The following is a 19,727-nucleotide window of genomic DNA, read 5'->3' as shown; positions in this document are numbered from 1 at the left end:
AATTCAAAACCATGAACAGTGGTCATCTGAAGTGTTTCAGTTTTTCGTCTTTAATATATTGGCCAAATTTTCTTATTGGGGCGATAACGATAACACATATCGGCAGATACCGATATGGTGGCCAATGTATCGTGCATCCCTAAAATATTTAGTAAATATTCGGTCTCCTGCACTAACCAGTTTGTAATATCTAAGACCACACGTTCGTAAGACATAAAACGTATGTGAATACGCATCACGGCACTGTGCATCTGCACAAGGTATTTTTGAATTCTAATCAGATTCAAACATTTACAGTACATGCTTAATATTTTCCTATTAATCTGATTTTTCCAGATTTACTCCACACATTCCAATCTAATCGAATTTTCATTCAGATCAAACTTGCATTGTATTGATTGTGGTGTGTACATGAAGGCTATTTTGTCTGAGTGAACACCCTGATATCATGAAAGAAAGTGCAAACCGCCACTCATTACAAAACTTTTTAAAGTTTAGTTATAACCATTCACAGGATTTTTAGTGCTATAAACAGAGGTGAAATGTTTAGGTTGATCCTGCTCTGCTGTGTTCATGCTACTGTTCCCAGAGCTGTTGAGTCAGCTAGTAGCATAGGGCATAAAAATTCCTTTAGGCCAATAGCCAGTGAGAAATATATGAGCACCAGTTTGGGGAGTCAGCCATTCTACATTTTATACATGACTCACTCAGCAAAACTCCCACTGCTGTACACATGCTTGTGTGCAGCCATAGATTTGTACTCTATTGCTAGGCCTAGAAGCAACCTTTAGAATTTTTTTTACACTGATTTTAAGGGGAAATCTGTTAACTTGATTCCAGTGTATTTACATAGTGATACCATGATCCTTTTTTTGTAAAGTTTTACTTAAAAATTCTAGTTCTATACAATAAAAAATTACAGGTTTCCATAAGAATATCTAGATATATGCACATGCAGAGATAGAGAGAGAGTTGTTATTGTTAACTAATTCTAATACTATTAAAAATGTTTTTTCGGTAATTGAAATAAAGCTGAAATTAAATCAAATATAAATATTAGATGAAAAACTTTTGTGAAGGTTAGAGATGTTGCAACTGGTAGTTAAAAAAGTTAAAATTGATATACTAAAATTACCAAATCTGAAGTAAAAATGAATGGAAGTCAAATAGACAAATAAACTAATAAAAATGACAAAAGCACTCAACAAAATTACTAAAACTTAAAAGAAAACAAAGCAGTTTACAATATTTATAATAACGTATAAATAATTATAAAATTACACTGATATGCAGCCTCTCTAGTCCTTTTTAAAAGTGTATCCTAATTAACCTAGATGTCACTGGTGTCAGAGCTGTGGAGAGATGAGGATCTTTAGCAAGCAGTCTTTATTCAATGAACACATAACATAAAGGTAATCCAAACCAGGAGACGGTGGCAATTAAGATGATAAGGGAACACATGAAACATAATAGCATTACAATACAACATATGTAAAGAGAATGACCGACAAACAAAGATTGGAACACAGGGTATATACAGGGGCTAACAAGAGGATAACAAGGCACAGGTGTGGGTAATCAGTTGTTATGGTGACTAACAAGGGTAACTATGGAGACAAAGGCAAACAGGAACAAACCACAGGGAATCGTGAAAGAAGAAACCTCTCAATTTCTGTTTTCTAGGAGAATCCATTCAGGAATCGGATTGTGGAATCGTTCTCCGAAGATGGCCTGGGGAACCTCAGCTTCAACGACTTTGTGGACATGTTTTCAGTTCTCAGTGAAATGGCTCCGAGAGAACTGAAAGCCATTTATGCTTTTAAAATATATGGTAAATGTCATTTTTCATTACCTTATGCATAGTCCACTAGAACAAAAATGTAAAAGTATTTACAATGTGATTGTAACAATGCACAGTTTTAGAGGTTGTAATAAACATTTATATTGCAACATTCATAAACGTTGCAGCAACTTTATAACATGATCTCATTTGTAGTTAACTCTTATCATCATGTTTTGTTCTTAGACTTCAATGTGGATAATTACATCTGCAAGGAGGACTTAGAACAGACTCTCAACAGGTTAACAAAGGAGGAGTTAACACCGGAGGAGGTTGTTCTGGTGTGTGAGAAGGCCATCGAGGAGGCCGACCTGGATGGAGACAGCAAGCTCTCCTTTGCTGACTTTGAGAACATGATCTCCAGGGCTCCTGACTTTTTAAGGTAAGAATATTGGTAAAGTGACCTGTTTCCTCAGATGTATGTTTGATTTTGCTGTTTCATTACAAAAATTATTTAATTTAAAGTTAGGCTTTTGGTAGTCCAATCTATTCAGGATGGTGGAGAATGCGGGCAATATTCTCATTATATATATTGGGAGTTAATGTACTCACATCGTACATACTTAGTCCTTATGAGTGTAAAGCCAGTTGCTAACGTCATGGTTAGCACACTGATATAATTTTGCTGCTGTACGCTCAAATATGCTTTATCGGGCAAGAGTTCCTCTGCTTGGCTTTTACAGGCCTTTTTGAACTGCACAGCTGTGCCTCACAGACCACATGATTGAGAGGGGCAGGAACGTTTTGTACCATCATTTGGAGGCCAAAAAATCTAGAATTGCTTTCAGCAGCTGTCATTCAATGAGGGGAATTACTTTCTCAAACCTCATAGAAAGTTAATGCTTTTAGCGTTCTGCTGACTGTACTTTTTGTTACTTAAGTTTTGTATATTTATTTATTTATAAAGCACATTTTAAAACAACAGAAGTTAAAACAAAAGTACTGTGCAAGTAGAGTGAAAATGATTTAAACCTGATTTAAAGACTAGACAAATAATAATACAAAAACCAAATGTACAAATTAAAATTATACAAACTCAAATAGAGGTTTCTAGTGCCAATCAATAATCTAGTTTTGCCACAATTGAAAATTATCTAAAGCAGTTTGTTTTTTTCCGAATAATATTATTTATTGCATTTTCTTGAAAACTTACACAAAAGTGTACATCACATGTCTGTAACAACACATATAATGTACAAAAACAAAGCAATAGCACAAACCAACACGTGGTAATACAGTATGTACTTTGGGAGTCAGAGTTAACAATACATTGCAGTCAATAGTAACCACAAATATAAGCAATAAAGTAGGGTTAATATAGTGCACATTCAAATATAATTCCATATGAATTTTATACCTAATTAAGCATTTTGTTCCTCCTCTATTATATTGGTAATATCCCCATGTTCAATAAATTATAAAAAGTGACTCCAGACCCTCTTAAATTTATCTTATTTGCCCTTAAGAATATAGGTTATCTTTGCATGAAGATATTCTTAGAAATCATCTTCATAATTTTAGCAATCTTAATTGAAAGAAACTGCTTTTTACAACAGCACTTATCTGCTTGTCAAAACACAAAGTAGGATCGAAGATAACACCAAGGTTTTTGACACAGAGAGTGGTAGAGAGTGGATGCACATGTATAACTGATGGGCCAAAGACATTTATCTTAGTTTTATCACTAGTTTACTGTAAAAAGTGAATGTCCATCCAGCATTAATGTCACAAAGATGTTCAAAAAGATTAGACACCGAACCGCTGTTATTTTTAACACTATGATAAAGCTGAGTGTCATCGGCATAGGGGACCTAGGGGAATCAAATATATAAAACAAAAAGAAGAGGTCCCACAATGGAGCCATGTGGAACACCATAAGGGATTTTACTTCACTTAAAGGTGGCATGTGTAATTTCTGTACCAACATCCTAAAACAGAATTGGTGCTTGTATGACTCAGCAATTTTCCACATTAATGGGACCATGGACCCCTAAACCTAAAACATTCATTATAGGGTTTAAGGATCAAAGTAATTTAAATATCCTGAGCGCTACAAGAAACACTTGAAATCTTTCATCTTCTTGTTTTAATTTGTTGTGCTTCTTTCCTGAAATAATTAATTGAAGTGCTGATGCATAATTACTCCAATTCATTAAACACTTATGCCTTTTGCACATGGTACAGTATTTCAACACAAATACTTGTCTTGATCACTAACCACTCACAATTCAATTTAACCAGGTGCTAAATGCTGTAAACTCTTTGTATATACTGTATATACACTACCATTCAAAAGTTCGGTGTCATTAGATTTATTTTTCAAAAAAGTGAAAGTAAAGACTTTTAAATTGTATATCTATATACAGTATATATATATATATATATTTCTTGAGCAAAAAATCATCAAATGAGAATGATTTCTGAAGGATCTTGTGACATAAAATGATGCTGAAAATTAAGTTGCCTTGACAGGACTAAATTACATAATAATTAAATTAAAATAGAAAATAGTTTTTTTTTGTAATAGGTTTAAAATAGTTGAAAATAGTTGTTTTTTTAAATCATTTATTGTAATGATATTTCACAATTATTTCTGATTTTCCTAAATAAATGCAGCCTTAATTTGTTGAACATAAGAAACTTTTTTCAAAAACATAAACGTACTGACCCCAAACTTTTGTAAGGTAGTATATTATTTTTCTAATAATATATTAATGAATAAATAAAATTAATGAATAAATAAATAAGTCATATATACATTTTGTTCAGTGAACCTTTTGTTTAGTTTTTGCCATTTTTGTGCAGGTTCCTGATTATGCACATTTCTTTAGTGAATCAGGGGCAAAAACAATAAAGGCAGCATGTACAAACCAACAGGCACAATTCAAACTTTGTGAATTCCTCCTTCACTGTTTTGAACGTTCATCATTAAAGGGTGGCATGAGGTAAAATTGTCCGTTTCAGAGAATGACACAGCACTTTCCCCAAGTGAAGTGTGCACAGGTGGTAAATGTGTATTGTTGAAGATCTATGACAAAGGCTTGGAACTCTTTCAGCCATTCGATCTGGTGGAATTCCAAATTAATTTTAACATTTCATTATCAAAAGCCATCTGCTTCAATACTTTTTAAGAACTTAATGCTCAATTGTCATCAGTTACCAGTGAGACAGCAAAATTGCCTTGAATGGTTAAACGCAAATATTAAAATATATATCTGGGATTTGTCACTTTTTTGGTCAGATAAATGATGCATTAGGGGCATGAAAGGGGATCTTTAAATGTTGACTGGTCCATGTGCTTTTACCTCTAATCTGATATGCTATTTCTCTTTTTGTTGTCTTTCTGTACCTCAGCACCTTCCATATACGAATCTAAAATGGCTTCAACGGAAGATACCAATGCTGACGTTCCTTGAACAGACAAGTCCACATCGAAGGATAAATGTCTGCCGTTTTCCTTTGGTTTTTGCACCGGAAGCACACTAAATGGGATTACTGACAAATGCATGGCTGTTTTTTCAGAAAACGTTGGATCAGAAATTCCTTGGGTTTTCAGAGACAAAATGGAAAGGTGACGCCTTTTGTGGGTTTGACCCACACACCTGCTCCTGGAGTAAAACTAATACGGGCGTAAACCGCATTTATGGGTTTCTACCAATGTCCGTGGCACATTGGACAACATTTTGACTCACTCTCCTGTTTCTAAAGACTCTTATGCGGGATCAAATAAATCATGGGACAGTTTTCAGGAAGGAACAAACAAGCTGGACAAGAGAGTGAGAGAGAGGGCTAAAAGCACATTACAGGCGTCAGCACCACTGAGACAGTGTTTTCTACAGCTATGCAATCTTTCTCCATTAAATGCATGAATTAGATTACGTTCCCCACCTTTTCCCATTCCCTAATGTTTCCACAGCTTAGCCATTTCACAATCTAATTGCTTATAGTACTGGAGCATGACGACAATCATATCTAAATGTTCTCCAGTTGAACGAAGGGCTCTGTCATCATATATTCTCCTATTGTCTTCTTCTGTCATTCGCTCTCCATGTATTTGTTCCGCCTGCAAATCCCTCTATCCCTTCTGTCCTAACTTGAGGTGTTAGTGTCAAACTGTCTCTTTTCTTTGGCTTTTTTTCAGTATTTGATGTGATAGAGGGCATTTGACTTAAATTTTAATAAAGGTTTTCTCTCAATTGTTGACTGAGTGCATTTGTTTTTATGATGCTTCAGGGTTAATGGCAAATTTTGGTGATATGTATTATTTAAAGAGATGGGAGCATTCCGGTCATAATTTACTCATCCTCATATCAATCAAAGCTTGTACGAACAATGTAGGCAGTCAACGGGGTCCAAAACGACATTAGAGACATTTTTCCAAATATCTTTTTTTGTGTGTTCAACGGGAGAATATGCGGGTGAGTAAATTACTAAATTTTCATTATTTGCTAAATGATCATTTTAAAGGCATTGGTATCAACATCAAACTTGGCAAAACATGTTTTTACATGCGGAATATTAGAACTTATATGGACAGTCCCTCTGGAGCACCTTACGACTTGCTCATGTTGGAGATCGAACCAGCAGTCTTCTGGTAACCAGCCGATTGCATTAACTGCTCAAGAGTTGACACTTTTGGTTAATTTATTATAAATATTTGTACTGTACATTATGTCACATATTCAAAGCTAATTTGAAACAGCCAAACTTTTGCAACCCCAGTCGTGGTCCTGGTTTTTCCATTGTCCTCCTCTCGCTCTAGTTCAAGCCCTATGCAGCTGCAAACCAACCAGCCTTAACAATAAAGATGGGCCAACAATGATTCTTCAGCCTATCTGTCGTATTCCACTTTAATGACTTTTAAAGCTGAATGAGATCGTTAGGAGCAGCGCTGCCTCAGCATTCGTATGATTATACACAGCGCACTTTGAGCCCGGTAAATCTCCACCCAGAGATGCCCAGAGCTGTCCTTGGCCATGTTAGTTCAGCTGATGATTTACTAGGTCAACCGCTTCCTGTCCTCCTAACAGCGTCCAACATTGATTCAAGTGCATTTTACCGTTTTCGCAAGGAGATTGTTTAAGGTGTAAATATATATGCTGTGATGCAGGGTGTGTATGTGATCCTGCAGATCTTGTATACATGTGTAATGGATATATGGTTGCTTGGACATTTTGAGAGCCTGCTGCTAAGGCATTGCTGTGATTATATAGATTATATATTTTATCTAGTCTCTTGATATGTTTTGTATGGAAGCTAATTTCAGTCACATAAGAAAAAAAAACATGCTTTGGTATTTTACAATAAATAAGTCATAATGATGAAAAAAAAATCATTATGACATAATGAAATTTTGGCATAACATAATGACATAACGGTCCTATGTTTTGATAATTTCACTACATGACAATTATCAAATAAAATTCTATTTTTTCTATCGTAATTGGGTTTGTTTTTTTGGTCATATTTATGATTTTTTTCTCAAATTTCAATCTTCAATCTCAAATTTCTTTTTATCTCATATTTGTGTCAATATCAATTGAAAATCACACTTTTTGTCGTAATAGTTTTTATCTCAATTTCGACTTTGTCATCATTGACTTTTTGTCATAATTATAACTTGTCCTCTCGTGTTATGTAAAAATGTCCACATTTTATTTCATAATAATTTTATTTTATTTCATATTGTCATAATTATGATTTTCTCTACTATTTTTGTCATACATTTTAAAAAGTCATAATTGCCTTTTTCGTTTTTCATAATTTTGACTTAGTCATGATGATGAGATAAAAAGTCAACGAGGACAAAGTTTGTCATATGACTTTACCTCATAATAATGTTTCTTTGTCAAAATTATGACTTTTTATGCCTTCACTATAAACCATTTTATCATCCACTGGAGGGAAATCATAAGTTTAATATGAGTACTCATTTAGTAGCACAATCTTAAAGAGATAATTCCACCAAAGATGAAAACCATTTCTGCACCCTCATGTTTCCAAACCTGATATGAATTATGTTCCGTCTTTTGTGGAACTCAAAAGTAGATCATTTGAAAAACGTCTCAATGAAAGTCAATGCGGTCCAACGTTTTGTAGTTGTATGGACATAATTTTTTTAACCACTACATAAATAAATAACGACAGTTTTCATTTTGATGTGAATATCCCTAATCTGAAATGGTTATAGTTTCTCACATTGTTTTTATCTTTAGACAAGTTCTGTACGTTACACGTACCAGAAACAACTAAAACGGACTTTAAAATAAATAAAAATGCAATTGCGTCTTTGTTAATTGCCAAAAATATCCCATTTGCAGAGCTTATGTAACCACGAAAATGGTTCTCAGACATAAAACAAGGCATGCCTGGATGGATTGTTGAGGAACCGTTTTAGCGATATCACGGCGGTGTGCGGTCATTAGGGATAAGGCCGCCTGCGCTAATATGCAGTTAATTCCTCATCCCGTTACCTTCAACTCCCTTTATGAGGACTGTATTAAAAACTCCAGTGGGATGTAAGTGCTGATGATGCGCCTTCGTTAATTGCGCCTCTCACCCTGAGCATCTGCTGATTTAGATGTGCTTCTGTTCCAGTCTGATACAGACACTCCGGCTGCTGACAGTAATGTAGGCATTAGAGCATTGATTCTTCTGGACGCAGCGCATAAAACAGGACGTCAGCGACTCACACATGCAAGGTGGTTTGTGCACACACTCTGTGCTGGCCTTGGCTGCCCTCTAATCTTATTAGCTCAGTGATGTTTGCCGTCCCAAGAGTTTCAAAACCATCCATTTTTGTGTTTTTTTTAGGAGCCAGTTCGATAACAAGGGCAGGATATATCAGGATTACTGGATGTGTTCAAGTAATGGCTTTTTTTTGTCAGGCACGCTAATCTCCTGATCAATAACTGTAAACAAGGAAACGCGATACGTTTGTTTGAATCCGCAAACACAACATTCTAGGTTTTACACAATGACTTGCATCCCATTTTTCACTTTTCATTAATCCGTTAGAATTCCAAGTCTCTTTTGCCACTGTTGCCTTATGCTAATGCTATTTAGCATAGTAGCATGTGTTTCTGGATCAGTGGTTGTATCCGAAATCGCCCCGCACACCCTCAATAACTATTCCATACATTAGTCACATTGAAGGAGTGATTGCACACAAATTCAGAAACTTGCTTGTATAAACCTTAATTAAACAATAATCAATTAAAAAGGTATCTCTGTGCATAAGTTTACACTAGCATGGCATCTACTGCCAAGACGCAGGAATTCCTTCAGCGCAACCCTCATGGTGCATTATGGGTATTCATTGAGTGTAAATTGGTCGTTGCTGCTGTGGGCGATTTAGGACACAGCTTGTTTACTCGTTTCGATTTTAGGATTACGTTAATAGATAGTATGGTGGTCAAGAGCTGCATCTGAAATCTCATACTTCATGAGTAGCTATACTGCATTTGATGAGGAATGAACTTTGCAACTGTTCAAAAAGTATGTTCTACATGTATATAGTGAATGCGTGTACTGTATAGTACAATAATGTTGCCTACTATATACGGTAGTAGGGAAGTATGCATATTCTGATGCAAGGCACATTTAACTGGTTAGCTTAGCCACATTAGCCCCTGCTGGTAGATGTCATTCATCATGCACAGAGCGTATGTGTCTTACAGAGAAGGATACATTTTGTAGGCCGTCTCTCGTCTTTTTCTTAAATCTGCCTGAAGTTGCGCTGTCTATGCAATGAGTTTCTTATTTACGATTCCTGCTCCCCACAAAAACCAGATCAGTCACTGCTGGCAGCTTTATTGTCCCCTTTTACATGGAGATCTTGTCCGACACCATTTGGTCCCTTGAGTTTGTGCGTAAGCGTGCAAATCACAGTCTTGCTTCTCCAGGGAGTCAGAAAGGCCGCTATAAATTTCTTCCAGACATAAATCACATGTGAGGATATCACTTCTACTTTCTGTATGGAGTGAGGAAGTTTCTTTGTGATGTGCTTGATTTTCTAGGAAACAATGATTAATGATGTGTAGTATCGTGTAGTTATTCATGATTACTATGATCAATAGTCCTATATTTGAAATCCATATACAGTTAAGTAGACAGTTTAGCTTTTTTATTAAACACTCTGCATGAGCCAATTGAAGCAGAACATTAATGTTCTTTGGTTGTCGTGGTTGTTTTATGTTGCCCACGCTTATTGTTCTTCTACAGGATGTACAACAGCCAGCAGTGTTGTCGAGACCAGTTAATTTGAATCTGAAAACACAGTTTAAGATGGTAGCTGTGTTCTGGATCATGATAACTGGATTCTAGCTGGAATTAGCTGATCATAACTGGTTGCTAATAGCTTAGCAAGTACCATTGATGAATAAATGAAAAGAAGGCAGTTCAGATAATGTGACTCACTTCTGTCATTTGTATTAGCTGATGGCTAATAGCTTAATAAGCAGCAATAAGCTAAATCAGTTAGCTGGCTGCTAATAGCTTAATAAGCAGCAATATAAGCTAAATCAGGGTGGTTGCTAATAGCTTAATAAACAGCATTAAAGCAGTTAGCTGGTTGCTCAGCTTATGTCACCATTGATGATTAAATAGAAAGCTAAAGCAGTTTGCAGATAATCTAACTCACCTCTGTCGTGTTATGAGTATTAGCAGATGGCTAATAGCTTAATAAGCAGCATTAATTAATATAAGTTCAATCAGTTAGCTGGTTGTTATAGCTTAGCAAGCACCTGATGAATAAATAGAAACCTAAAACAGTTTACACATAGTAAACTGTAACCATAATGTGACTGTCATAATGAGTATTAGCTGGTTGTTAGCTATTTATTAATTAAATATTTTAGCTGGTTGATTGCTACTAGATAGCAAGCACAATTAATGAATAAATAGAAATAAATCATTAGATAATTGGACCTCTGTCACATTATAGTACTTGTATAATATCTTTAAGTACTCAGACACATAATTATGTTTGTTAGCTGCTATAGTCCGACACCTGATAGCATATTTCATTATTTTGTAGAAGCAGATCATATTTTTGCTGAAAATTATGACTTCCCTACCTGTAAATATAAACTTTTCAGGAGGACTTGAATGCACCATTTATAAGCGTAATTCATGTATCGGATTTCTGGTGGCATAAATAATTGCCCGAATAGATGTGTTTACACAGGCACGAATGCATTTAGCCTACAAAAGGATCACAATCACTCGAAAATGTATTATAGATTTTAGATTTGCTTGATCTTAATGTTCAATTCCAAATAATAGCCTCCCTTTTTACATGCGTGAAGTGTTTCTTCTGGAAATCTGTCATTTGACTCTATAAATGCTCAGTGAAAGGCCATGAAAGAGAACACACACAATGACATCTTGTCTTTCTGAGTCTCGTAAAGGCAGATGTGCACCTTCACAGATGGTCTCTGTTATTGGCAAGTAAGGTAATTTAGAAGACTGTAAACTTTAACAGCTTCCAATTCCCACTGTGTATTAATAATTATAGGCTCATGGTCAATAAAGTGGGGATGAGACAAGAATTGTTGTGCAGGCCTACTATTAGTTGTGCCCATTCCCCCAATAAAAAAAACCCTGAAAGTGAGGCTTCAAAGCTGACTTTTCAAAATATCAGCAGTTTATTATATCATATAGGCCAACATAAATTACATTTTCTCTTCTTTTCAAATGAGTCATGCTCTCACCCCTAACTGAATTGCAATGATATCAAATATGAGTCAACATCGAAATGAATTAGGGCAGCAAATATTTCAGGGGAGACATGTAGGTGTAATGACATTTGTCTAGTCTTCCACACATCCACACAGCTGACGTCTGATTTTTTTTTTCTTTTTTTTTTTTGCATGAAGTAAGCGTGGCACTAATTTACCTTCCACACTCTGAATTTACACTTGGATATGCGCCTAATAACAGTGCATATTTATCCAGGTTAACATTCACTTTAGAGCAGGCAGTCATGTAAAGTGGCTAATGCTAGGCTACTACTTAGGCTACATGTTTCTAATGATAAGCCACACCTGAGGCTTTTGAATAAAAGCCTAAATTTAAACTGTTTATCCGACGCTATCTCACAACCAATTTGTACAAATGCGTACTATTTGTCTAAACCCACGTGATGGGTAGGTTTAGGGGCGGGGTCAGGGGTAGGTCATCCGTACGAATTCATACGAATTTGCCAACTCGTAAAATATGTACGGCATTTAGCAAAAATCTTACAAATTTGTATGAGTGAGGTTGTATGAATTGGTACGAATTAGCCACCTCGTAAAATTCGTACGAATTGCCGTGAGATCGGGTTGGTTTATCATATAAAACGATCAAGTGGCTTCAGAAAATCTTGACTAAACCGCTGAGTTCATACATGGATTAGTTTTACTAGTTAACTTTATGAAAGTCTTACGGGTTTGGAACGACATGAGGGTGAGTAATTAATGACAGAATTATTGTTTTTGGGTGAACTATCTCTTTTAAATTTGTCCGACTAAGCCTCTTATTGTTGACTAATGATATCTGCAAGTAGTTTAAAAAATATATACTTTTCATATTTGAAGTACACTACAAGTGCACATTCAATACAATAAAGCGCACTTCTTCTTCACAAGGACTATCAAGAGGTACACCAATCACATGACTAACAAGAATGAAACTTGTCAAGACAAAGACGCTTAGATATGTATATGTTTATTAAGTTAATAAATATTATTTTAAGATTTCAACATTTCACAAATACACATAAAGAAATCACACAAATATGGTGAAAAATAAAGCTGTACTATTCTAGTATTCAATAATCAGAAATAGCTTGGGTGGATGGAAGTAGTTTTCGTCAACAACTGTTCACTATTAGTGTAATTTTATGATGTTTGTCTGAGGATGAAGAAGTTATTTTTTCCAGTATTCCGGGGACAGCCATTTCCATTTATCAGTCTACAGGAAACAACAGGTACGTTATTACAATCATTATGAGATAAGCTTCCACAATCATCTCTAAATATTACGTTCAACTAAAAATCGTAATTAATATGCTTAGAATTTTTTTATACCAAGATCACACCAACACTCACCTTAATGGCTCGGGCAGAAATAATCTGCTTGGGTTTTAAGTCTGTTAGCGTCTCGTAGGTATTAGTGTGTGATTTCTCCTCTGCTCTCGCTGTAGGTTGCGAGTCGGGAATCTGCTCGTACGTGTCGTCAACCAGGAAGTGATTTGGAACGGGTTCAAGAGGCACCTCGGCATACGTAGCATCGCTTTCCTGCACGCTGACCTTTGACATTCTCATCCCGGCCATGTTTTGGTTGCCAGCTGTTCCGGCTAATTGATACAGTGATGAATTGCATAGTACATCCAGGCTGTTGCTAAGACCTGGCAACATGTTGGTGGTGGGACTGTTGAGCGGATCCCTCTGTACGTGGGAAGAGATTTGCGGTTGGCTTCTTCTATTAAAGTGTCCTTCATCATCTTCTTCTTCTTCTTCTTCACAGTCGTCATCCAGGAACGGTAGGGATTGACTTCTGCAGTTCGGCACTAAGAGCTTGGAGTAAATGGTTCCTTGGTGTGTGACAGGGATTTTCTGTTTCTGTCTCTGGGCTCTCAATTCCCTTCTAGCTGTAAGTGAAATGTCTTTGCCCTCGGTTGGCGTTCTGACTCTTCCTTTGGACTTCTGCAGGTCTACCGTCGTGTACAGCACACTGTCTGTGCTGGACTTTGCATCCAAGGAGGCGGCTTTCAGAGGAGGACATTTCCTTGGCACTGGAGGTACTGCCTGCGGAAGGAAATCATAATTATCCAGATATGAAGCCACAGTCAGATGTTTAAGCACTTTCATTTACGGTCACACTTTATATTAGGTGTCTTTAACAACTTACTTCACTTATTGTGTTCGTGTTGTATTGCAAAACACGGTTACACTTTAAGGTAACACTTTATTTGACTGTGTCCTTGTTACATGTACATATGTTACATACCATGCTTACCATACTTATTATTATGGGTACTTACCATAATAATAACAGTAAATTATGCGTAATACATGTAACTAATCCTCAACCAAACCCTAATCCTATAGAAAGTAGGATGAACCTATGGGTTAATAACACATGGGTACCGAGTCGACCGTTCTCTGGGATCGAATGTACCCAGTTTTAGCATGAACCACTGATTAGCTTATAACGCTAGTATATAGGGCATAGAGTAAGTAAAAAGAAATCGCTAGTTAATACCACTAACAAGGCTCAAAATAGCCTCACACTAACACGGTAGCATAATGAGGGTCCCTACATGCAAACCGAAGCATTGAGACTTTTGTACGTGTACAGACAGTTTAATAAGAAGATACTTTATAAAGACAGTACACTTCGCGTACACAGGCAGGAGTCATCTTTGGAAAACAGTTTTGACCAGTCGAGCCACGAACGCCACGGAGTGTTACGTTTGCTGCTATTGAGGTGGGATATGTGTGTATGGTTAGGGATGGGTTAGGTGGTTAAGTAGGTTTAAGGGTGGGTTAAGGTGTCAAGGAAGGGTCAACAGTGTCATTATATATGTAATTACAGGTATTAAATACACCTGTAATTGCATGCAGGTCATTTTTCAATATAAGTACAATGTAAAAACATGTATTTTTTGTATCAAATTATTAAATATATGGTATTACATATAGTTAAAGACACTTGATATAAAGTGGGACCACATTTACACACAATTATAATCAGTAAATTAATTTTTTTTGAACAATTTAATAAATACAACAAAGTAACCGATCAACTAATTAATAAACGTAAATAATAGCTATTAAAATGAATGACTAAAAACACTATTATTCCAAATTGAATTCAAATGATTAAATGGCAACTGTGACATACCGGTGTGTTTCTGTTGCCCTTGGGTGGCAAGGCGGGAGGTTGCATTGAGTCATGTTTTTTACGCTGATCGTCCCAAATATCCTTCACAGCATTAACACTCAGTCCTGGCTTTTCCCTCATCTCAAAGTGAATTACATCATACAGCTCGCTTGTGGAAGACTGCAACACAAAATCAAAAAAATACATAAAGTTTAGAAAAGCAATAGCACATGGTAATGTGCTTTCCTTGTACACACACACACACACACACACACACACACACACACACACACACACACACACACACACACACACACACACACACACACACACACACGATTCAAACGTTGGGTTAATTACGTTTTTTTGTAATATTTTTTTTAAAAAGTCACCAAGGCTGCATTTATTTGTTCAAAAATACAGTAAAAACAAATACTGTGAATTATTATTTCAATTTAAAATATCTGTTTTCTATTCGAATATATTGTAAAATTTGCTCCACAAGTAACATTTCTTGTTATTATCAATGTTGAAAACTTAGTTTTTTTTAGGATTTTGATAAAAAAAAATAGGATTCTTTGATGAATAGAAAGTTCAAAAGAACATATTTCTATGTGAAGTAGAATTCTAAATGATAAATGTCTTTACTGTCACTTTTGATCGATATAACGCATCCTTGCTGAATAAAAAGTATTAATTTCTTAAAAAATCATCTAACTGAAACCAAAATCTTTGAAACGCTAATGTGTAAAATAAAAAGTATATTCTTCAAATATATAATATAAATGAGTATATCTATACAGTACAAACTCACCTCGAAACATGAGAGCGTCAGATATTCTCCAAATGGTTCAATGGGCCTTGACTTGTAATATTCAATGAGGCTAGTGAGAGTGTCGTGCATCTCTGTGTCGCCCGTCACAATAAAACGACCATCTTTATTCTGATTGATGACAAAGTGCCGACATCGATCGCGACCTCTGAAAAACAATTATTTGCACCATTAAAAAAAATTAAGTAAATTACAAAAAAAATATGAATTGAAAACATTCTGATATTTTAAGAATGATTGACATCACAAGCTAAAGATTGTTTAAGCTTCCAGAAAATGCTGGAACGCAACCAAATGTTTGCATTTTAAATGTTTCAAGGAAATGCAAACACCTGGTTATTAGCGGAGTCATTTAGCAGGAAAAGAACAAAGCTAAACGGTACACCAATGACATTTCCAGCCCTTATTTTGTTTCCAAGTACACTTACTTATATGAAAGAATGTATCCAGTGGCTTTATCACTGAGCCGAATGAGGAAACAGCCCAGTTCCTTGTCTTTCAGATGCTCCTCTGCATCCCTGTGAAACATGACACCACCACAAATTATGATAGAGTTCCAACTTTGAATAATGCTTGCATAACAGTATGAGATTATGCAACCGAAATTGCCAAATGTAATGGTTCCAAAAATAAAGGTTCCAAAAGGGTTTTTCGCTGCAATGTCATAGAAGAACCATTTTTGGTTCCAAAGAACCTTTCAGTGAACAGCTCTTAAAGGGATAGTTCACCCAAAAATGAAAATTCTGTCATTTACTCACCCTCATGTTGTTCCAAACCTGTATGAGTTTCATTCTTCTGTTGAATGTAAAATAAGATATTTTGAAGAATGTTGGTAATCAAACAGTTAACTGGTCCCATTGACTTCCATAGTAGGAAAAAAATATACTATGGAAGTCAATGGCTGCATCAACTGTGTGGTTGCCGACATTCTTCAAAATATCTTCTTTTGTGTTCAGCAGAGGAAAGAAATTCATACAGGTTTGGAACAAATTTTAAATTTTTAGGTGAACTATCCCTTTAAAAGAACCACTATAAAGAACCTTTTGTGGAATGGAAAGATTTCACGAATGATAAAAGTTCTTCATGGGACAAACGATGACTATAAAGATCCTTTCTTTTAAGAGAGGTTTGACTCAGTAACACCCTACAATAAGGTTTGATTTGTCAACACTAGTTAACTACATTAGTTAATATGAACTAACAAAGACAAATACTTATAGCATTTATTAATCTGAGTTGATGTTAATCTCAACATTACATTTTTAAGATCGAAAGTTGTATTTGTTAACATTTAGTTAATGAACTGACATAAACATGAACATTTTGGTAACACTTTAAGGTGAAGTATTATACATGTTACATGTACCTATAGTAATAGCAGCAAATTATGCATAATTACAAGTAAAAAAACATAAACCAAGGCCTAACCCTAACATTAACCCTATGGTAAATACATAGTTACTCAGTACTTAATTACACTGTAACAATGTCATCTTAAAATAAAGGGTTACACTTTATTGTAAAGTGTCATTGTTACAGTCTAATTATATATTTACGTACTGAGTAATATTAATTAAACAACTTTTTTCTTGGAAGAATTCGTATTTTATGCTAGAATAAAGCTGTCGTAACAGATAGTATCACTGAAAAACATCTGTTGCCTGTCCTAAAAGCTTGTTTCTCAGAAACATTTCTTACTTTCTGCTGATAAATCCTTGGAACCATTCCGGAAAGTTGCCGTTGTGGAGAATTAAAGGCGCCTGGGTCTCTGTAAACCACTTCAGGGCCAGTTCCCTCAGTTTGCTCTCAGTGTTCTCCTGGACGTCTCCTTCAGGCTGGCTGTGGTCCATCCTCACACGGCCCTGCGTCAATACAGAAAGACACGATGTCCAATGTCACACTGGCTCTAAACCCTGCAGGTCCACACCAACAGTCTCATTTGCCTATTTTCCCGGCGACGTCATAAAACGCCTGTGGCTGTTTCAACAGAGCCATTGTTCTTGTGTATCATGCCAGAGCAGAGTCAGTTCTGCATGGTTATATTTTACCACACAAGGCACCTTTCTCAGTGAAAGCGAAACGGACCGAGGTCATGTAAATTTCCCGTGGATTTCGTGTATCAATACATCTCAGCTCGCCGGCCCACCTTTACTGTAATTTTATGATCTCGGAAGCCCAAATTAGATCACGTTACAAGTTGTGTAAAAGAGATGACTTGTGTGAACTTGAGAGGAAATGACATCATACATCCACTAAAAATCAGCTTGACTGTTTGATTCCATGACAGTGACGTGGGATTGAAGTGTCCCATGGCGTGTCACGTACCTTTAGGCGAAACACCAGGCAGGAGTGGAACCTGTGAGGTTTGGGCCTCCTCTGGTCCATCGGATGTGTTCTTGTGAGGTAGTTAAGCTGCGATTTAGAGCTGTGCTGTCTTTTGCAGTGTCCGCTGCTCCATACAGATCCTATGAATATATAAGTGTAAAACCATCAGTTCACTTCACTGTAGTTTCGTCGAAGGCTTCCATAGAAAACTGTTTGTTCCTTTTTTTTATCTCTTTATTGGTTGATTTATTGATTTTTTTTTTCCTGTTTAAAAATTAAATGAAATAATGAAATGTTTGTAAATGACTTTGTTAAAGAAAGTGACTCAATAACAGCAGGTTTATTTATTTATCTATCTAACAAAGCTTGTTATGTTCCTTTTTTCATTCTTACTTTCTTAATTTTTTTTTATAATTGATTGGTTGTTCAAGTTATTAATTTTTTTTTTGTTAAAAACTTCCATAAATACAGACTCAATGACCAAAATTCCATAAATACTAACTCTTTTTTTTGTCATGTTTATTTATTTATTTATTTATTTATGTGTTTTGCTTGTTTTATTATATATACAGTATGTTATATATATATATATATATATATATATATATATATATACACACACACATTTATAATACTTAAACTTATACACACACATTTATAATACTTAAACTTTTTCAGTAATTGCGTAGTGAGTTTAATTTCACACCACACAATTTATTGCCATGTTCCTAAGCAAAAGTTGAACAAATATTACACAGGCTACTTAAATATTAACAAAAAAATAAGTTAGGCCTATTTTTATTTTACAGTGCCCATGTTACGTTACAAGTCGTTACTTTAGTAATAAATATAAGTATAATTGCATGTAACTAACCAAATCATAACCTAATTAGTTAATTTATTACGTAGTACTTCAAGTATACGCTGAGACAAGGAAATCCTCAAATAAAGTGTAACCAACATAATAATGATTGTAGATTAATATTCCTTCAAACCATCGCAAAATCTTGGACATGGAATGCCAGAGACGTACCTGTTGGTGCGCGTGGAAGCGTGAAGTGTGATTTGAGTGTCATGTTGCTCAAGATTAAAACTGTCCTCAGTCTGTCACACGCCTGAGACTTCTGAAGAACATTGTGAAGGTGTGTTGACTGTTATACCTCGCTGACATTCACCTCACACATTGTTCCACACTGGGTTTGGAAAAACAGAGTGTTATACAGAGGGTAAGACGCTCAGCTCACGGATGAATGACAGCGCGAGGGAGGGAGGAAAAAAACACAAACATTCTTATAGATCACAGCGTACAGTTTCCTGAAGAGAAATGGAACGCGCAGAGGAAAGAAATGTGGTCTCTCTCGCGCGCGCGCACAAACACACACACGCGCGCGCACACACACACACACACACACACATTCGCTCTCTCTTTCTGTTTGCATCGGTGGGCTATCTTCTTGCAGGAAGTCATGTAAACCCAATTTGAAAACACAAGTGTGATAGGCCTACTTGATACTAGGCCTATAAAATGACAATAAAACATATTTGAGTAATTAGGCCATTCTTAATGTCTGAATGTCATTATTAATCATAATACAAAGTTGATTTTATTCAAATAAATTATTCAAATTAAAATAGTGTTTATGTAGGCTACCGAAAGTTTTGGTGAACATTTATTTTAGCCTAGGCCTAAATTTAATTTGTATTTTATGTACGGCATTAATTATAATACAAAGTATTAAACCAAGTGACATTTAAAAAAAATATTTTCAAACAAAAAAATTCACAGAAATCTATTTAAATTAATAAATAAATGTTTGGACACTTATACTATATTTAAAACATACAATTTAGTATTATAAT

At 35.6% G+C, this 19,727-nt stretch overlaps 2 protein-coding genes across 6 annotated transcripts in view; one reads left to right on the top strand and one right to left on the bottom strand.

Annotated features, from left to right (window-relative positions):
* cib2 (calcium and integrin binding family member 2) overlaps nt 1–6,041 on the top strand; it is a 34,995-nt gene extending 28,954 nt beyond the window's left edge. For all 4 annotated transcript variants that reach the window (XM_079602904.1, XM_079602906.1, XM_079602903.1 and 1 more), the window contains exons 5-7: nt 1,684–1,831; nt 2,027–2,222; nt 5,195–6,041. In XM_079602904.1, coding sequence (XP_079459030.1) covers nt 1,684–1,831; nt 2,027–2,222; nt 5,195–5,216 — 366 coding nt within the window. In that variant the 3' untranslated portion in view covers nt 5,217–6,041. The remainder of the gene's footprint in view (nt 1–1,683; nt 1,832–2,026; nt 2,223–5,194) is intronic.
* Nucleotides 6,042–12,529: 6,488 nt separating this feature from the next.
* Nucleotides 12,530–19,296, bottom strand: LOC306993934 (uncharacterized protein). 2 transcript variants are annotated; one of them, XM_079604149.1, is made up of 9 exons: nt 18,901–19,080; nt 17,868–18,007; nt 17,241–17,404; nt 15,971–16,060; nt 15,525–15,690; nt 14,732–14,890; nt 13,280–13,632; nt 12,934–13,234; nt 12,629–12,796 (listed from the first exon to the last, which is right to left on the bottom strand). In XM_079604149.1, exons 1-9 carry the CDS (start codon nt 18,941–18,943, stop codon nt 12,752–12,754), a joined length of 1,461 nt encoding a protein of 486 aa, XP_079460275.1. In that variant the 5' UTR covers nt 18,944–19,080; the 3' UTR covers nt 12,629–12,751. The 2 variants fall into 2 exon arrangements, with proteins under 2 accessions (XP_079460274.1, XP_079460275.1); XM_079604148.1 differs by having other exon boundaries at nt 12,530–12,796; nt 12,934–13,632; nt 18,901–19,296.
* Between the last annotated feature and the right edge of the window lie 431 nt (nt 19,297–19,727).

This window comes from Phoxinus phoxinus, assembly GCF_949152265.1.
Source record: "Phoxinus phoxinus genome assembly, chromosome: 25".
Classification (NCBI taxonomy): Eukaryota; Metazoa; Chordata; class Actinopteri; order Cypriniformes; family Leuciscidae; genus Phoxinus; species Phoxinus phoxinus.
This window is presented reverse-complemented; position numbering and strand designations above follow the sequence as displayed.